This window comes from Ursus maritimus, unplaced genomic scaffold (assembly GCF_017311325.1).
Source record: "Ursus maritimus isolate PB19 unplaced genomic scaffold, ASM1731132v1 scaffold_9, whole genome shotgun sequence".
Taxonomy (NCBI): Eukaryota; Metazoa; Chordata; class Mammalia; order Carnivora; family Ursidae; genus Ursus; species Ursus maritimus.
The window spans coordinates 763,286-783,375 of NW_024427107.1; the positions used below are offsets into that span (position 1 = coordinate 763,286).

At 36.8% G+C, this 20,090-nt stretch overlaps 1 protein-coding gene across 2 annotated transcripts in view; it reads left to right on the forward strand.

Moving 5' to 3' along the window:
- Window positions 1–20,090, forward strand: part of SPIDR (scaffold protein involved in DNA repair) — a 481,232-nt gene that overhangs the window by 396,560 nt on the left and 64,582 nt on the right. For both annotated transcript variants that reach the window (XM_008706671.2, XM_008706670.2), the window contains exon 11: window positions 8,440–8,580. In XM_008706671.2, coding sequence (XP_008704893.1) covers window positions 8,440–8,580 — 141 coding nt within the window. The remainder of the gene's footprint in view (window positions 1–8,439; window positions 8,581–20,090) is intronic.

Below are 20,090 nucleotides of genomic sequence, written 5' to 3' on the forward strand. Positions count from 1 at the left end.
CTTTCCTCCTTACATATCCTATAAAGTATAAGCCAAATAAGCTTCAAACGAATGCATTAGTGAGTGAATATATGAATGAATATTTCTGTGAACACTGTGCAATTAGGTATTATGTGAGTTTGCTGCGTGTGTTCACAACAGAGCCTCATTCGTTCTCTCAGACATGGAAGGAGTATTTATTGAGAGCCTGCTGTAGCTCAGATAGAGAACATGGGAGCAGTTTCAACCCTCATGTTTTCAGGCTGGAATTAGTAATTTTTATGTGGTTCCTTATGTTGGAGAAGATTTCATCAAAAGAGTAAGATTTTAAGTTTTGTTTCATGAAACATCAATAATGTATTTTTAAAAAAATATCCAAATATATTCATAATTTCATACTCTGAGAGCTGTCTCTAAAAGTAAGTGGTTTTCAGTATTTGTCGAAGATGCACAAGAAAACATGTGCTTAGATGATATCACAGTTTTCCTTTGAAAGTCCGTGTATAATGACAAGGGGAAATGCTTCTTTGCAAAGCATAATATTTTTCTAATGGATTTTTAAGCATTTGATTCTTCCCCATTGTTTGCCAGTTTTTAGCACAAAGAGTTGGAACCAGAGGTACCTATAAGTTTTCCTGTCTTTTCTCCATAATTATCCTATGATTATCCTGTGGAATCTTCTTTAAGTTGTCTCCTATACCCTTTTTTCTTTATTATTTTTTTAAAGATGTGTTTATTTATTTTGGAGAGAGAGAGTGGGGCAGAAGCAGAAGGAGAGCGAGAGAGATGCAGGCCTCAATCCCAGGACCGTGAGACCATGACCTGAGCCAAAATCAAGAGTCCGAGCCCAACTGACTGAGTCACCCAGGCACCCCACCCTTTTTTTCTTTAACCAACCTTTTGAAGGTATAATTTACATGCAATACAGTTTACATACATACAATAAAATGCACCCATTTAAGCAGTGGGTTTTGACAAATATATCTACCACCTAATACCAACCACAGTGAAGACATAGATTATTTCCATAACCCCAAAAGTTTCCCATACCCTCTGCTGTCAGTCTCTCCCGGCCCCAGTTGCAGGCAGCAACAGATCTGCTTGCTATTACTGTCGATTTACTTTGCCTTTTATATATTTTTCATGTTTTTTTCCCACACAGCACAATGTTTTCAAGAGTCATCTGTGTATCAGTAGCTTGTTCCTTTTCACTGCTGAGTAGTATTCCACTGTAAAGATATATCACAATTTATTTATCCATTCGGCTATTACTGAACACTTGTCTTGTTTCCAGTTTGGAGCTATTATTTATTTATTTTTTAAAAATATTTTATTTATTTATTTGACACAGAGAGAGAGAGAGAGCACAAGCAGGGGGAGTGGCAGGCAGAAGGAGAGGGAAAAATGGGCTCCCTGCTCAGCAGGGTGGGTCTGGATCCCAGGACCCTGGGATCATGACCTGAGCTGAAGACAGAAGCTTAACCAACTGAGCCACCCAGGTGCCCTGGGCTATTATTTAATAAAGCTACTATAGACATCTGTCTACAAGTTTTGTGTGGACATATGATTTTATTTCTTTTGGAAAAATCCTAGAGTAGAATGCCTAGCCATGTGATAAGTATATGTCTAACTTTACTAGAAACCGCCAAAGTTTTTTCTAAAGTGGCTATAACATATACACATCCACCTAAAATCTGATAGTTTCATTTCTTCCATATCCTCAACAAAACTTAATACCATCCACCTTTTTTATTTTACCCTTTCCAGTGTATGTGTAGTGGTATTTCATTGTGGTTTTAACTTACATTTCCCTTATGACTAATGGTGTTGTGCATCTTTTTATGTGTTTATTGGCCACATGTGTATGTTCTTTAATGAAATGTTTATTCTTATCTTTTGTCCATTTTGTTTTCCAATAAAATGAGATTCACATAATATAAAGCTTATGGTATTATGTAATCACCACTTCCTTCTAGTTCCAAAATATTTTAGTCCAAAAGAAAATGCCATACAGAGAAACAGTTACTCCTTATGTCTGCCTCCACCTACCCCCTAGCAACCATCATTTGTGTTCTGTCTCTGTGGATTTAACTAGTCAAGATAATCCATAGAAATGGAATTTGTGATGTTTTGTATCTTTACTCCATTTTTTGATAGGATTGTTTGTCTTTCTATTCTTATAATATAGAGTATTATTATTTTTATTATCAATTATAAGTTCTATAGTTCTTTATGTAATCCAAATACAAGTCCTTTGTCAGATGTATATTTAGTAAATATGTTCTCCTAGTTTGTGGTTTGCCTATTCATTTTCTTTTTTATTTATTTATTTGTTTATTTATTTATTTGTTTGTTTGTTTATTTATTTTTTAAATATTTTTTTATTATATTATGTTAGTCTCCATACAGTACAGTACATTCCTGGTTTTTGATGTAAAGTTTGATGATTCATTAGTTGCGTATAACACCCAGGTACCATGCAATACGTGCCCTCCCCGAAACCATATGATAATTGTGTCTTTCTCTGCTTGACTTATTTCACTTAGCATTATCTCCTCCAGTGCCATCCATGTTGCAGCAAATGTTGAGAAATCGTTCTTTTTGATAGCTGAGTAATATTCCATTGTATATATGGACCACATCTTATTCATTTTCTTAATAGCATCTTTTGAAGAGAAGTTTTAATTTTGATAATTTCAAAATAATTGATTTTTTACCTATCCCAAGGTTGCAACGATTTCTCTACTGTATTTTCTTCTCACGTTTTAATTTTTTATTTGGGTCTATGATCTATTTTGAGTTAATTTTTGTGTATAATGTGCGACAGCAGTTAAGGAATTTATTTATTTATTTATTTATTTATTTATTTATTTATTTTTTAGTGTTTCCAGTTTTCCTATTACCTCTGGTAGCAGATGAAAGGACTAAAATAAGAAAAACAGGGACACCTGGGTACCTCAGTTGGTTAAGTGACCAACTCTTGATTTTGTCTCAGGTCATGATCTCATGGTCGGTCATGAAACTGAGCCTGTCCTCAGGCTACACACCCAGCTTAAGATTCTTTCTGAAAAAGAAAGAAAGGAAGGAAGGAAGGAAGGAAGGAAGGAAGGAAGGAAGGAAGGAAGGAAGAAAGAAAAAAAAGTGAGAGAGAGAGTGAGGGAGGGAGAGAGAGAAAGAAAGAAAGAAAGAAAGAGAAAGAAAGAAAGAAAGAAAGAGAAAGAAAGAAAGAAAGAAAGAAAGAAAGAAAAAAGGAAGGGAGGGAGGAAGAAGGGGGGGAAGAAGGAAGGAAGGGAGGGAAGAAGGAAGGAAGGAACGAAGAAGAAAAGGGGAGGGGAAGTGAATGATTAGTTCCAAGTCTCTCCAGGAATTGATCATGTCCTATTCACTTACTCCGCAATGCTGAGTGGTCATTTCTCCCTTACCCTGGCATATAGTGCTGTGCCAAGGTAAACATAGTCTTTTCTGAGGAATTTTCTCATCAAGAGGAGATGTGAAGATATTAACCTCTGAGATTCCCCAGCCATAAAATGGCCCAGCCTATTTGCCCGTGTGTTGTTCATGGTTGATGAGTTCTTCCTCCTACCCATGGTGAGTCCAGGAAGCTTGTTAGAGCTCTGTTCTTAAGTGGGAACAGACAGCAGGGGCCTAAAGAAAGCTTCTTAAATGAAGTTACAGATAGTGCAACCACAAAATGAAAGAGGAAATTATCAGGGGGAAAGAAAACATCTTTCAGAGCTTAAAAGAGAACTCTTACAAGTTAAACATATAAAAGTAGAAATTATGAAAAACCTAATTAGAAGCATTGGAAGACAAAGTTGAAGGAACTGCCAGAAAGAAGTGGAAAATAGGAGAGAAAAGTTAATAAACTTAACTGATCCAGGATGTCCAATAACCAGAATGAAAGAAGAGAAAAAATGGAGAGGAAATATCAATGAAATGACAGAGTAGATATGATTCCACAGTGAAGGGACCCACCAAGGATATTACTCACCCAGTACATAGAAATAGATCTGTACCGAGGAATATCACCATGCAGTGTTGTCAGTGCCCTGGGAACTAGAACAAAGCTCAGCTCCTGTAGAGAAAGGAGGAAGACAAAAGCAGTATTGAACTTGGAATAGAAAAATTATTTCCAATCTAGAAATCTATACCCAGCCAAACTGCCCATAAAGTTTGAGGATAGATTATTGACAATTTCATGAATGGTTTCAATGATTTTAGCTCCTAATTGCCCCTGCTTAGGGACCTAGAAGCTGTGAGCTACTAACTTGAAGTCAAGTAAGAAAGGAAGACATAGGATATAGAAAATAGGAGATCTAAAATTCTAAAGCAGCAAAGTAAATCCCTCAGATTTTCTGACAGGAAATACTGGACGACTACTGTGCTAACCAGTCCAGACTGGAGTGAGGCAGAGGCTCCAGGAGAGCCTCATCAAGGCACAGTACATGTGAGGTTCACCACCCTGAAGGAACATTTTGGTAATTGGCTGAGGTGTAGAATTTATGATAAGTACATAGAAAAGTAATTTTATTTATTTATTAATTTATTTATTTATTTATTTATTTATTTATTTATGTTTTGATGTAAAGAAAGGGATAAAGAAAGGGGGGTAATCAGAAGGGGGAATGAAGAAAACTAATTTAAAGATCTATATAGAAAAGGAAAAGTGATCATGTTTCACTATATTTAAGATTGCAAATTCCCTGAATCATTGTAATACAGAAATTTTGGCATGTGGTATTTTTATCAACTTGTTCAAAATACTCTTTTCTACTATGATTTCATATTTGACCCATGGGTTGAAAAGGATGTTGTAAAATTTCAAAGTGGAAGATTTTTTAAACTATATATATTTTGTTAGATTTCTCATTTAGTTATATTGTAGACATACAATGTGTCCCATACAATACTGATTCTTTGGAATTCATTGAGACCTGACTTATGGCCCAGTGTCTGGTCACATTTTATAAATGTCCTATGTGTGTTTGAGAGTGCACTTTCTCTAATTGTGGGCAGTTTTTCTAATTGCCTACCCAACAAATCAAACTTGTTAGGTATTTGTAAGTTTTCCAAGTCTTTACTAATATTTTCCTCAGATTAACTTAACACTTGGCAGGGGTGGGTTGAAATCTCCCACAATAATGTTGGATTTGTTCTTCTCCCTGTAGTTTTGTCAGTTTATACTTTATATATTTCAAGGCTGAGAGCATACAGATTTAGAATTATATGTCTTCCTGGTAAATAAAGCTTTTTAAAAATCAGTATTAGTGACCTTTTTACCCTTAATAATGCTTTCTCTCCTGGAATCTCTTTAATTTAGTCTCAAAACCACCTCCTCAGCTTTTTTTTAGTTAATATTTGCCTAAAACATTTTTTTTTCACCCTTTGAACCTTCCTCTGTTTTAAGAAGTTTCCTGTCAACATCATTTTTATTTTTTTTTTTCGTTCAAACTGAACGTGGCAAACTCTGCCTTTTAATTGACAAGTTTAAATCATTTTTATTCCATTTCAAATGTACATAGATTTGTGTCTACCATCATACTTATTACGTTACATTTTTCTGCCTTTTTTGGTGCTTTTTCTTTGCATTTTCTGAGACTTTTTTCTTTGCTTGTTTTTGCCTATATTTCTCATTCCATTTTTTTTCCATCTAGTAATTTGGAAGTTATACACCATATTTCTGTTCTTTTCGTGGTTATCGTTGAAATTTTACCAGATGTAAATACTCAGTGAAGTCTGGAGTTAATATCTTCATCCTGCTCTGGGCGATATGACCACATGGGACCATTTGAAGTTCATTACCCCATTTGACCTACTTGCTCTCCATTTCCAGTTTTTTAGCTCCCCCTGCATTAGTTGATATTATTGGTGTTGGTGTTATTTTATCCTACTGTTTTGTTTTGATTTGTTTGTATTGATGAAAAGTAGTTCTTGTATCTTAGACCTTTTTTTCCAGAATAAGTTCCTTCTTCCTAAAATGCATAATTTAGAAATTATTTTAGTAATTATCCTAATAACTAGTACATATATCAGGCTCTATAGGTGGAAAATGTGCCTAGTGTTTCTTTATTTAAAAATGCCTTTATTTTACCATCATTCATGAAAGATAGTTTTGCTGATACAGTTTTGAAATGGCTTCCATAATTCTGAAAATATTTCACTATCATCGGCTTCATTCATTGCTTTTGAGGAGACTGGTGTAAATCAAATTTTTATTCCTTTGCGGATGGACTTTTCACCCTTTTTGCTTTTAGAATCTTCTCATTGTGTTTGATGTTCTCTAGTTTTATTACAGTATGTGTCCTAGGATGGGTTTCCTTTTAGTTGTCCTGCTTGATATTTATTTCTCTTCCTGTATCTTTGGATTCATTTTTTTCATCAGTTGGGGAGAAAATTTGCACTTACTAAATTATTGCTTCTCCTTCCTCTATTTTGTTCTTCTGAAATTCCTATTAGACAAATGTTAGACTTTCTCATTCTATCTTCTGTACTTCTGTTTTCTCTCATGTTTTTTATCTCATTACGCATTCTAGGTTATTTACTCAAATTTATAACCCAGTTCACATATATACACTCTTCAGGTACATGTAACCATTTGTTTACACCTTTTTAATAACTTCTTTATTTCAATAAATGTAGTGTTTCCTTTTTGAAAGTTCTATTTCATTCTTCAAATCTGCCAAGTCACACTGTATAGATTTTTGTTTTGTATTTTATCTTTGTGATTTTACCTTTTTAAAATAGTTATTCAGTATTTCATATCTTTTAATTCTAATATGTCAAGTCCTCTGGAGATCTATTTTTTGTTTTTGTTTTTGTTTTGTTTTGTTTTACTCTTTCCACAGAGTGATTTGTTTCCTTGTACTAGTGATTTTTTTTTTAAGATTTTATTTATTTATTTGAGAGACAGAGAGAGCAGAAACAGTTGGGAAAGGGAGAGGGAGAGGGAAGCAGACTTCCTGCTGAGCAGGGGGCCCCATACAGGACTGGATCCCAGGACCCTGAGATCATGACCTGAGCCAAACGCAGATGCTTAACCAACTGAGCCACCCAGCCACCCCTATACTAGCGATTTTTATTCAAGCACATTTTTATTTGATTTTACTCCATGACAGCTAATGATAAAATTATTATTTTTTTATTTTTTTACGTTATGTTAGTCGCCATACAGTACATCATTAGTTTTTGATGTAGTGTTCCATGATTCATTGTTTGTGTATAACACCCAGTGCTCCATGCAATATGTGCCTTCCTTAATACCCAACACCAGGCTAAAATTAAAGGTGATTTCCTTCAGACAGGATTTACCTTTGCGCCTTTTGTGAATTGGCGGGGGTGGGGGGGGGGCTGTGGACCTGGGAGAATTAATTGGGAAGTCTAGCTTCTAAGCATTATTTAAAGTTCATTGTTGCATGGACACCTGGGTGACTCAGTTGGTTAAGCGTCTGTCTTAGGCTCAGGTCATGATCCCCAGGGTCTTGGGATAGAGTCCCAGATTGGGCTTCTTGTTCAGTGGTCCCCTGCTTCTCCCTCTGTGTACTGCTCCCCCTGCTGTGCATGCACTCTCTCTCTCTCTCTCTCTCTCTCTCTGACAAATAAATAAGTAAAATCTTTTTTAAAAAAGTTCATTGCTTCAGATTTAGCATTCATTCGTTCATCATTTGTCATATGTTCTTTCTCACCATATACTTTCCTATACACCCTCATCCGTAAAATAGTTTTGTTCCTCAGTCTTTTTGGTGGTGTTATTTACTGCCTAATTTTTTTCAGGCTTCAGTAAATATTTTCTGAGAATGTGTCATTTCATAATAAATAAGACTTCATGTACCTGAATTATGAAGTGAAAGGATTGGAGATTCAATCATAAATAGGTTTTTATAAGTACTACCCTTTGAACTTAAAAGTTGGGGGGAATCCCATCATGTCATTGGATATCCATCATGTCTGTGTTGCTGCCAGCAGAGATGCTGGTTTTTATCCTTGTGGGATATGCATGTCTGTAAATATGTGCCTTCTCAGAGAAAGCCCCTTATTAATGTTGTTTTCATCATAATGTTCCATTGAGGCTTTTCTCAGTGTTGAACATCCATACAAAATAGAAGTGTTTCCTGTTATAACAGACAGGATAAAAATGGGGAGAGAGGGTAATCTCTTTTTGGGCAGTGGTAATATATTTTATTTGAAAAGATGATCTTCTTCGTGTGCTTTTAAACCACATTTGGCTCAGGGTTTAGTTTTATGCCAAAAGAAAATTCTCTTTCCTTCTTTATTTTGTGTATAGTGGTCCCAACACCTGTAAGTACAAATCTAAAAGTGCATGTTTGAATTCAACTTCCTCTACCCTGATTTACCCATTCAGGAAAATGATTAAAATGGATCTCTAGTAAAGAAGAAGGAAATCCTGACCTCTGTAGTGAATCAAAAACTGTCTCCTAAAAAAATGTAAATACTTTTTTGTAGAGTCTGCCTTCTCGTGCAAGATGCCTATGGAATGTTCAGTGAAGTGCACTCTGAGGGTGCCATCTTGAAGGACCAACAGTTGGAAGGGAAGTCCTGCAGCCTGATGGGAATGAAGGTTCTACAGAAGGCCACCAGAGGAAGGTGAGGACACTCTGTAATAGCATCTAGTTTGCTGCAATGACTGGTTCCTTTATTAGTGTTTTATCTTTTATTTATTTATTTATTTATTTATTTTTAAGACTTATTTATTTGAGAGAGAGAGAAAGAGCACAAGCGGAGGGAGGGGCAGAGGGAGAGAGACTCTTCAGCAGACTCCCCCATGAGCATGGAGCCAGAGGTGGGGTTCGATCTCACAAACCTGATCTCATGACCTGAGCCAAAATCAAGAGTCAGATGTTTAACCAACTGAGCCACCCAAATGCCTCTTATCTCTTATTTTTAAAGACGATAAACTAGGATCCTAGAGTTTGCCTGTAAAACTAGGCCAGAGGTGAATCAAGCTCATAAAGTACTTCTAGGAGAAAAATTGGCAACAAAAACAATAATGCAGTTTTAGTGATTCCTAATTTTATTGAAAGTTAAGAAGATAAAAAATGTTATGCATGTGTGCTTTAATTCTAAAGATTTTTTTTCTGTATGTTTTCCTAGTTAAAAAATAAGATAGTTTTACATTAGTCAGTTTATGTAAATGAAAATATAACTTAGTATAAGGACATTTTATCAGCATTAAACAAATTCTTAGGTTGTCATATCTTTTTGCTTTCCATAGTAAGAAAGTTTTGTTCTCTGTCAAGTTTCATGGTACCCTACCTTAAAATGTGTTTTTGGATAGCAGGATAGAATGGTATGTAGATCTGGTCCAAACTATGGCAATTACATCTCCATTAATCATCCTAAATCTGTAAGTTAGGGAAAAGAAGAAACATTTTTAATCAAACTATCCAGTCATATAGAGAATTAGCATAAACAGTGAATTTGGGATTTTCTCAATCTTATTTTAATCTCTCCTTCCTTCAATAGTGTATTAATTCTCTTGATGTTAATTTTTTACTTAATTATTGTAACATCTGAGCTTATACCAGAATCTGAGAGAAAAAAAACCCATGATGAATATATGATGTTCTGGTTTTGAAGCAGTTATTGATGGCATCCTCCAGTTGTTTGCATAATGAACATTCTAGCCATGGTCATTCTAAATTGTGAACATTTATTGAGTATTGTTCTGACGGACCTATGTAGGCAGTCAGCATTCCCAGAGACCACAACTCCGTGTCTCATCTGGCTTTCATATAGTACTGTGCAGGTGAGTGATGGCTCTGCCTGAAAGACATGTATTTCATAGAAAGATCCCCTATAAGCCCTGGGTAGATAGATACAAGAACATTTTAGATCCATGAAGATTTGTCTTATAACAAATGCTTCCTTTTATTTATGAAAGGGTGGCTATATTATAATGCAATTGCGTTATAGATTGGGGGTGGGGAGGTTTGCCCAGATATTTAGAAAGCATATCTACATGTGTGAAAAGCTTAAGTTTCACATGAAATGTATCTTTATTAAGGCTGAACCTCATTTTAGTCCTACGGTTTAGAATTACAAGCTTCTAAAAAGACTGTGTAGATACAGTAAATGGTATCGCTGCCCCAACATATTGACCTGACAGCATTAACTCTATCAGGGCCATGGTAGTCTTCCTCAGTGTGAACTCTACACATGAGCCTCCCACCTGAGCACACCAGGATCCAAGTGGGTGCCCCATCACGGGAAATCCTCCCTATGGGGCAGCACAGTTGCTCCAGCTGCCAGCTTTCCTGGTGTGTTACAGGCCAGACAGAGGCTGCCCTGGGAGGCTTCTTGCTGGAGACTACAGCACATAACTTCTTCTGGCAGTTCTACTGGTTAATGACAGAGCTACTGCAATCCCGAGTCTTTGGCTCTGTAAAGTTCATGTTCTTTTACCATTATGCTTTATAGTTGTATGTGTTCCTAAGACTTAATCTACTTTTTTGTGGGTTACAAGGGGATCCCTACTACTAGATCTATAACATTCCCATAGGAAATGTTTTTACCACAGGAAATGCACTGAGTATTGCAAATAATTCATTTACAAACAAACTTTTTGGAACCCATACCATTTTTAGGTTTGTAACTAAATACTCGATTTTTTTTTTTTTAGTTTGGGATTAATTTCTTTACTTATATATTTAATTTAATTTTGGCGGGGCGCCTGGATGGCACAGCGGTTAAAGAGTCTGCCTTCGGCTCAGGGCGTGATCCCAGCGTTGTGGGATCGAGCCCCACATCAGGCTCCTCCGCTATGAGCCTGCTTCTTCCTCTCCCGCTCCCCCTGCTTGTGTTCCCTCTCTCGCTGGCTGTCTCTATCTCTGTCGAATAAATAAATGAAATCTTTAAAAAATAATAATAATAATAATTTAATTTTGGCACACAGCTACCCAAATAAATGTTTAGATTTTCTTTTTGGTCTTTTGGAAACTATATTTCTTCAAAACAAATGATTAAATCACTTAGGAATGCTGGATGTTATAATTGCCTATTAGTGATATCATCCATTGTCAGTCATCCATCCGTGGCCCAGTAAACACAAATTGTCTCTTTTATTTTCCCCCAAATTACTTTGTTTCGTGGCAACTCCCATAAACTCTAACAAAATATACTTCTCATAAACGTTAACAAAGTACATTTACTTCCCAAAATTCAAGCTAAAATGATTAATTATTATTATATACCTCCAATATCTAATATAGAAAATAACTTTTTTGCCAGTTGGAAAATAGTTGTGTGTTTGGGCTAAGTCATGAAGTCTTTTAGATCTTGGCTGACAGATTTCATCTGATCCATGCTTCTAGTGATGGAAAATCACTACTCCCTACAAGGGCTATGAAGTGGACCGATGACCTCAGAGCTGTCCAGTCAGACAGACATGCTGTTGGATCAGTGTGTGGGGAACGCTGCTCTGTCTACCTGCCTCATTTAGAAAAGCTTGCAGAAAAACAACAATCATATCTTTTGTGTTTCTCTGACGTATTTTTGGAGTTGTGTGTCCAAACTGACTGCTTAAAGCAAAAAGAGCCTGAAAAATAGCCTGGATTTAAAGGAAAAAAACTACCATTTTCAAAAAAAAAAACTGCTGAGGCATGCTCATTAAACAGAATGTGGAGCTCTGCCTGTGCTTTCTTCCTCTCTAGAGCACTCCCTGCTATTTGTCCAGTGACTCTCTCCTCCTAAGGCATGTGCCCTGACCTTTGTCTTCCCACGTGGCCTGTGCAGCAGTTTAGTGGGTCAAATGAGCAGAAAGGTTACATGACTTTGCTGTCTTAATTCTATGTATGAACTTTATCTTTTTATTGTTGATTATTATACGATTTTATTTTTATATGATAGGGAAATACTGAGGGGGAAAAGAATTCCTAAAATACGTGTTACCCCTATAGAAATGGAAAATATAGCTAGCCAAATTTTTTGTGGGGGGGGGGAAATTCTTTCAGTTCAAAATCCTACTCATATTTGTGTCCCACTTGTTAAAACCCACTAATCTCTGCGTCTAAAATGACTAATTTGTAGGTGGTATTTGATTTAGATCTGTTGACTGGCCCTTTAAGGGAAGATTTTATTGAAGAGCATTTAACAGTACTCACTATATACAGAAGGCTCTACCTGAGTACCCAGAATGAGAAGGAAGCAGTTGACATGATCTTTGACCTTAAATTCCATCCCTTTGAACAGAAAACTAGACAGGCACAAGTACTGGAGCAGTTAATGTTTTAAGTGACTAGATCCTAACTGGCTGATCTCAGATTTCATAAAAGAAGTTAGTGAGAACAAATGCCTTAAACATCCTGACCTGTCAGAAAGAAAAGTTCTCTTCAAACTGTTAAGATGTTATCTGTGGAGATAATATGCAAAAGAGGAAATGAGAGGGTTTATTGAAAAGATAATTCACTCATTGATTCTGTAATTCTTTAGTGCCTCTTGGTGCTGTGCCCCTGGCTGATGGCTGTGGCACTGAGCTAGCTCTGTGCTAGATTTTTGGGATTTATCCTAAACCAGAATATACTGGGGTATAAAGTCAACTAGATAAAGCCTTATGTCCTATTTTTAGGGATTCTGCATCAATCCAAGAGAAAATTAGGGCCTCTGTGGATTTTCAGAGAAGAAAAGAAGAGATAATAAAAATAAAAATCAAGTTAAGATGATCCTGCTGTTTTACCTACCTCTAGTGGATTTGAGATAGAGGGAGAGATTGGGGCAGGGCTACAGATTTGGGAACTTCTATAGCAATTGAGAGAAGGAGAACAAAGAACCAGTTAGGAACTAATCTTAATTTCTGATACCTGCAGGCAGCTCCACCAGGACTGTAAAAATAGACGGTTCCCTCCAAGAGCTCGTGGACCACAGGAGAGCCAGGGGTGACCCAAGCAGACACTGACTGGCAAGTGCCTAATACAGAGAGCTGTGGGCTGATAGCAGCCACCTTTGAGGGGGTTTCTGAGGGCAGGTCAAGATTTAGGAACCCTGAAGAGAACAGGAAAGGCCTGGGGCTAAGGACTAGAATGAGGAAGGGAGGGAAGACTGTCTCCATTATCTCCTTTGGGAGCCAGACTGAAGATAAGTCTGGTCAGCTTTCATGATAGAGTGAGGGGTGGGCACTTTGTGTGTGGGGTGGTGCATTTCCGAGAATGATCCAAATGATAGTTACTCTTTAAATGTCAACTTTTTTTTTTCAAGGTAACAGATTAAGTACTGAAAATTTTTATACTGGAAGCCAAGTTTAATCAAAATGCTCAAATACTAACCCCATAGTCAGGATTCAGAAGTCCTTTACAAGCCCTCCTGCTAGTTCCCAGTGAGCTGCATTTGTGGCCTTTAGTCCCGCCACTTAGGCATGTGCCATGCCCTAGACCTAGAACACTTTGCCTTTCCCCTGGGCCTTATTTAAGCCGCACCTTTCCTTCATAGGCCAATCTTAAGATGCTGCTTCATTAAGACTCCTGGCACCTGTACCCAGCACCGCTTCCTTTATCTCCTGCAGTTACTGCTGGGTCATCTCCTCCCTTCCTCCACATGGGCACCCAGTGGTCATAGTGCTGCTCACTTCAATGCCCACGCCCAGGACTCTGTAGGATTCCTGCTGACCTGTGTCCTACTAGACAGGTATACTTTAATGTAAATAAGAGTGACATTGTAGGCCTGAGTTTGAATATGTCCATTTTTTTGGTAATAATATACAAACATCAAGACTTATGAGGAATCTTGGAATGGCTCTCTCAAGCTGGCCTGCACCATGTGTCTGGCTCTGACTCACACCAAGATAACAGACCTTGTCTTGGTCATTGTCACATTCCTTTGCATGGTGTAGACAATCAGTAAAAGTTGACGTTGATTAGAATGCCTGGTGGCCAGTATTTCAAACTGGTCTGCCCCATTGTTAGGCTCTGTGAGGGCAGGTGCTGTTTCTTGTTCACCATTGTATTTCCTGGCACATGACACGCTCATAATAAGTACTTGTGAAATGGACATTAGTTGTTTGCTTGGGTTTATCTTAGAGTTTTCCTCAATAAGATTTGGGTGTATATTTTTGTACATGGTAAGTGATAATTGTGGGAGCTCAATTTTAGCAGGAAGAATGGAAATCATTTGGCCCCAAGTCTTGCATCCAGTGCAAGTGAGGGCCACGCTCTCTATGAACCTCTGGACATAGACCTTGCCTCACAAAGTCTAAGGGGACATGCATGGGGTTGTGCTGTGAAAACGCTTTACCAAAGAGGGGGAGAGTGTGAATGTCCATTACTTAATATTTCACAGAAAAAAAGTTGCCATGCATTGCACTTTGGTTTTCTTGTCTTTTTTAGTCCTCACAAGAGTCAGTAAAAGACTCTGTTCTCACCCCCATCTTAGAGGTGAAGGTGATTGGCCCAGGGTCACACAGTGGGCCAAGGTCAAACTCCAGTGTGATGTGACACTAAGGTGTTCAGTCTCCTGTGGAGACCTTTGCCTTCGCTTCAGCTGGATGTGACCCAGAGTACACAGAAGTGCAGTAGAAGGGAGTCATTAGGAATTATTCAGTGCAAGTCGACTGGGTTGGGTTAGGGTTATTATTGAGGAACCATTTCAGATGCTCTTTTAGCAGGAAATATGTGGTGGTGAGAGTTCTCCTTGGGTAAGAAACTTATGCAGTAATTTCCTTCCTTTGATTTTCCCTCTTCAAAAAGGCCACCCTTTTAAAGAGCTACATGCTTCCTTTGGGGTTTGAGGTCCAGAAACTCTTGTTAATTGCTGTGGTTGGAAAGCCTTCTTTTAAGGGATGTTCTTAATAATAATTTCATGATTTTGAAAAATAAAATTGCTCCTGGGGATCGCTTAGGTTTCTGGAAGGTGAATAAAATGTCAGTGGATGAGAATATACTAAATCTTGAAACCAGTGATGCTCAAAGAAGCAAAAGGAAGCTCCCCTAAACAAGCTTCATGCTACTAATTTTACCCCTTAATCAGTTTAGAAGTGTGTTTTGTGTTTCCTCTGTAGATTTTATTGTTTTCTTTCTGCCATTGTTTCTTAAAATGAGTATTTTAAATGAAAATTTAATCTTTCTATTGTCCTTGAAAGTGGAATTATTTTTGGTCTCTATTTAACAATTGTACAGGGAAGCATAAACAACAGTAGAACAGTAAATAGTAGTTTAAATAAGCAAATATTTTCAAGATTGTATCCCCCCTTCTTCTTCAACCTTTCTTAATATTGTGTATGTGTTGTTCTTGTGTTCTGATGTATTTCTTTCCTGACATTATAGAGAGTTTCTTATATATCTGTGCTGCCCACACCCCCTTATTTTGCTGCTGTGCTGTTCTCTAATTTGAGGGCAACCAAATGGACATTCTGCATAGAGTGGAAAGAGTCTTAACTTGAAATCAGGAGACCTGGATTGTACTCCTGGCTGTGCTACCAGTACCAGTAACTCTGGCCCCTGATACATCTGGAAATGAAATGACTAGACCAGATAACCTTCAGGCCTCTTTAGGTTTATTACTTTCCCTTTCAGGGAGTCTTTTATTTTTAGCTTTGTACACAAAGATACTTTTTCCATTTGTACATCTTTTCCTTAAAGAAAATATTGAACCTGTTGTTTAAACAATCTTCTTACCGATTAATTTGCAAAGTTGCCATCTTTTTGGTAGGTACGGAGCATACATCTTTGGCTGAGCATAATAAATATAGTAAACCTTGAAGGTATATAAAGAAAGGATTACAGTCAGCTAGATTGTGACTTTCAGTGTAAAGCATTTGTGAAGGTAAAACAAGCTCTACACAACTTTTCTTTGAAATAGAAACATTTTAGGAAGATGATGTCTATTTTCCTAATTATTGTTTGCTCTAATCACTTTATTTCTGAGTGTCTTTGTTACTGTGAACTGACAGTTATTTTTATTAGATTCTAATCAAAGATTAATAGAAATCATACCTTTTATTTTTATTTAGAGGGAAGGTATTTTTTGAAATCTGAGGTTATAGTCCCAAGTCACACAAATCATGATTAGATATACAACTCTAAACTCCACCTGTTGAATTCCTTCCTTATATATTTGATTGCTTTGCTGCAATCACATTAATTAATTCTGATACAAGGAGATCTTTACTTAATAACTTAATCTGTTTAAAATAGTTTTAGTACCATACATTTTGCTTAAGAACAATGAGAATAATTGGGAAAAGTTTCATCGTTAATTTACAAAGACCTACGTGCTCATTTTATTATGATAAGAAGGAGATGTATAGAAGAAATAAGGTAACCTAAGCAGTATCATGCATCAAAGCTTGGTTTCTGTATTTTTATTATCAGCTAAATAGTCATTAGTATTCAGCGGCTTAATTAAGAACAATCAAAACAAAAGCAAGAGGGAACTTATAAGCCCGAGTCAGAAGAATACGGGGACATAGCACCAATAAGAAAATTCAAAAGGATACAATTAAACCAAACTGAAATGCGTGAGGTGCAAGAAGGGAGGATGAGCAAACCAATGGTAAATAAGTGGGCAAACCCAGTGCTCTACTACCAGGTAACACTGACTGTATAAAACAGTATTTATATTGTACGCTGGAAGTTAGGAAAGGTTTGATCCAAGTCTATTTAAATAGTTTGGGGCTAGAATACTCCGTGATGACTTTGTACGCTTTGTACTGCATCACAGTAAGAGGCACACAACATCTAGTCAGTGATAGCAAGACTGGGAGCAGGGTGAAACAGGCAGGCTCCTCTATCACAAAGTCATATTTTTCTCCCTGTGGTGTTAAGACCCTGGCAGAAGAAACAAGTACAAAGTCCGTGGGACAGAATTGTATATGGTGTGTTTGAGAAATAATAAGGAGAAGGATTTCCTATAGTGTAGCCCTTGGCTAAGCTAACATCTGAACAGGATCGCTTACCTATTGAATAATTCTTTTAAAATGAAAATGTTTCAGAATCACGAAATGAATAATTTGTTTAATGATTGGGAATCATTTAATCAGAATTAATAAATAATCCCTGTAGCAAACAACTATTGATATTGGACCAGATCCCCTTAAAGCCCTTCCATCATTTCTTTTGTACCACCCCACCCCTATCCCCAGCTCCTTTGTACTTTTGCATCTGTGGGCCCACATCTGTCCCTGTCTTCAAAGGACTGCCCTCAGCCACAGATACTGTTTTACCTGCCTGTGAAAACAGCTGAAAGTATCTGAGAATTTGGGTCCCCCTTAGTTTAGTTTAGGTGGCCCTTAGCCAATGAGTGTCTTATGAAAGCCCAACTCCTGTTAAAGTTTGGACAAAATCTAATCTATAATTCGCTCTCCAAAGCTCTCCTATAAAATCTGACACAGGCTAGAACTTTGCCAGAAAAAAAACAAACAAACAGGATATCAACCCCAAAACCTTACCTCTGTGCAAACACAGAAGTATAATCACAAGCCTGTGTAATATTCCACTGTATGTGTATATACATACACCACATCTTCTTTATCTGTTCATCTATTGATGGACACCTGGGTTGCTTAGATATCTTGGCTGTTGTAAATAATGCTGCAATAAACATAGGGGTGCATATTTTTTTAATTACTGTTCATGTTTTGTTTAGGTAAGTACCCAGTAGTGGAATTATTGGTTCATTTTTAATTTTCTGAGGAATCTCCATATTGTTTTCTGCAGTGGCTACACCAATTTACATTCCCACCAACAGTGCAGGAGAGTTCCTTTTTCTCCACATCCTCACCAAAATATGCTATTTCTTATCTTTTTTATTTTAGCCATTCTGACAGATATAAGGTGTGATATCTCACTGTGTTTTTGATTTGCATTTACCTGATGATTTATGATATTGAGCATCTTATCACATGTCTGCGACCATCTGGATGTGCTTTTTGGAAAAATGCCTATTCATGTCTTCTGTCCATTTTTTAATTGGACTGTTTGTTTTTTTGGTATTGAGTTGTATAAGTTCTTTATATATTTTGAATATTAGCCCCTTATTGGATATGTCATTTGCAAATATGTCCTCTCATTCAGTATGTTGCCTTTTTGTTTTGTGGGTAGTTTCCTTCACTGTGCAGACACTTTCTGTTTTGATGTGGTCCCAATAATTTTTTGTTCTTGTTTCCCTTGCGTTAGGAGACATGTCTAGAAAAATGTTGATATGGCCAATGTCAAAGAAATTACTGCCTGTTTTTCATCTAGGGTTTTTATAGTTTCAGGTCTCACATTTAGGTTTGCAGTCCATTTTGAGTTTATTTTTGTGTAGGGTATAAGAAAGTGGTCCAGTTTCATTCTTTTGCAAGTCGCTATCCAGTTTTCCCAGCACCATTTATCAAAGAGACTGTCTTTTCCCCATTGTATATTCTTGCCTCCTTTGTCATAGATTAATTGACCATGTAAGCATGGGCTTATTTCTAGGCTCTCTGTTCTATTCCATTAATCCATGTATTTGTTTTTGTGCCAGTACCATACTATTTTGACTACTACAGCTTTGTAGTGTATCTTAAAATCTGGGAGTGTGATACCTCCAGCTTTGTTCTTCTTTCTCAAGATTGTTTAAAGGATGGGATCTTTCCATTTGCAACAACATGGATGAACCTGTTATGCTAAGTGAAATAAGAGGAAGACAAATGCCATATGATTTCACTCATACGTGGAATCTAAAAAATAAAACAAATGAATAAACGAACAGAAAGTAGAGTCAGCCCTATAAAATACAAAGAACTGATGGTTGCCAGAGGGAAAGAGGGTTGGGGAGATGGGTAAAATCAGTGAAGGGGAGTGGAGGTACAGGCTTCCAGTTATGGAATTAATAAGTCATGGAGATAAAAGGTACAACATAGGGAATATAGTCAGTGATATTGCAGTAGCCTTATATGGTGACAGATGGTAGCTACATATGGGCTGAGCATAGCTTATAATGTATCGAAAAACTGAATCACTGTGTTGTACACCTGAAATTAATATAACATTGTGTGTCAGCTATACTCAAATTTTTAAAAATATTGTGAATAATCCCAACCTGAAGAAGAAAAGAAATATAATCAGAAGTAAAGGAAGGCATGTATTCCAGAGAATAAATGAAGTGGCAAACAAAACAGGTTTTAATAAGTCAAAAATAAACTGAGTTAAAAGAATGAAATCTGACATGTGCTACAATATGAATGAACCTTGAAAACATTATGCTAGGAGAAAGAAGCCAGGCACTAAAGGTCATATATTATATGATTCCATTTATATGAAATGCCTGGAATAGACAAATCTCTGAAGACAGAAAGCAGACTGGTGGCTGCTGCCAAGGCTTGGGTATAGGAGAGAATGGAAGCAACTGCGCACAGGTACGGGGTCTGCTTTGGGGGTGATGAAAATGTTTTGAAACTAGATAGAGGTGATTGTTACACCACACTGTGAATGTACTAAATGCGCCTGAATCATGTACTTTAAAAGAGTTAATTTTATGCTGTATGACTTTTAGCTCAGTTTTTAAAAAGGAAAATAGAAAAATGAACTGATTGACTAAAACATACAATGAGTTATGAAAACAGCTACAAATGTTTCATAGGTGCAGTTGGAGAAGAATAGTTTCTAAATGGAACCTTTGGGCATAATTTCACATATCTCAAAAAGGAGTAACTAGGGACTAGGGGCTCAGAAAAGGGATGCCCGTTATTTAACCTTAACCATTATTTTGCGGAAATTAAGACAAGGATTTATTAAAACGGGCACCCCTCTAAATTATTCATCACCTTTATCTTTCAATGAAAAATCCTTAGGATAAGAAAGCTATTTTATATCTCCTCTAATTTGTTTTTATTATCAGTGATAGTGAAAATCAAGACATTGATTAAAGCATACAAAGAAAAAACCAACAGAGTGCAGCAAGGCTTGGCACACCCACCAGATTGATCACAGGAAAGTTGAATGACAACCACAAACCACCTAAGAGCTTCTTTTTGAACTTCACAGGTCATGCACTAACCATTGTCAAGATTATTGCCCTGATAGTATATAGAAAAATTATTCAATAAAAATAAATTTGCACTGTAGTCCATTAGATAAGAAATTCTGTTTTGACTATAGACTTTTACATGTTTCTTTTTCTTCCCTTATTCATTCATTAACACATCATCT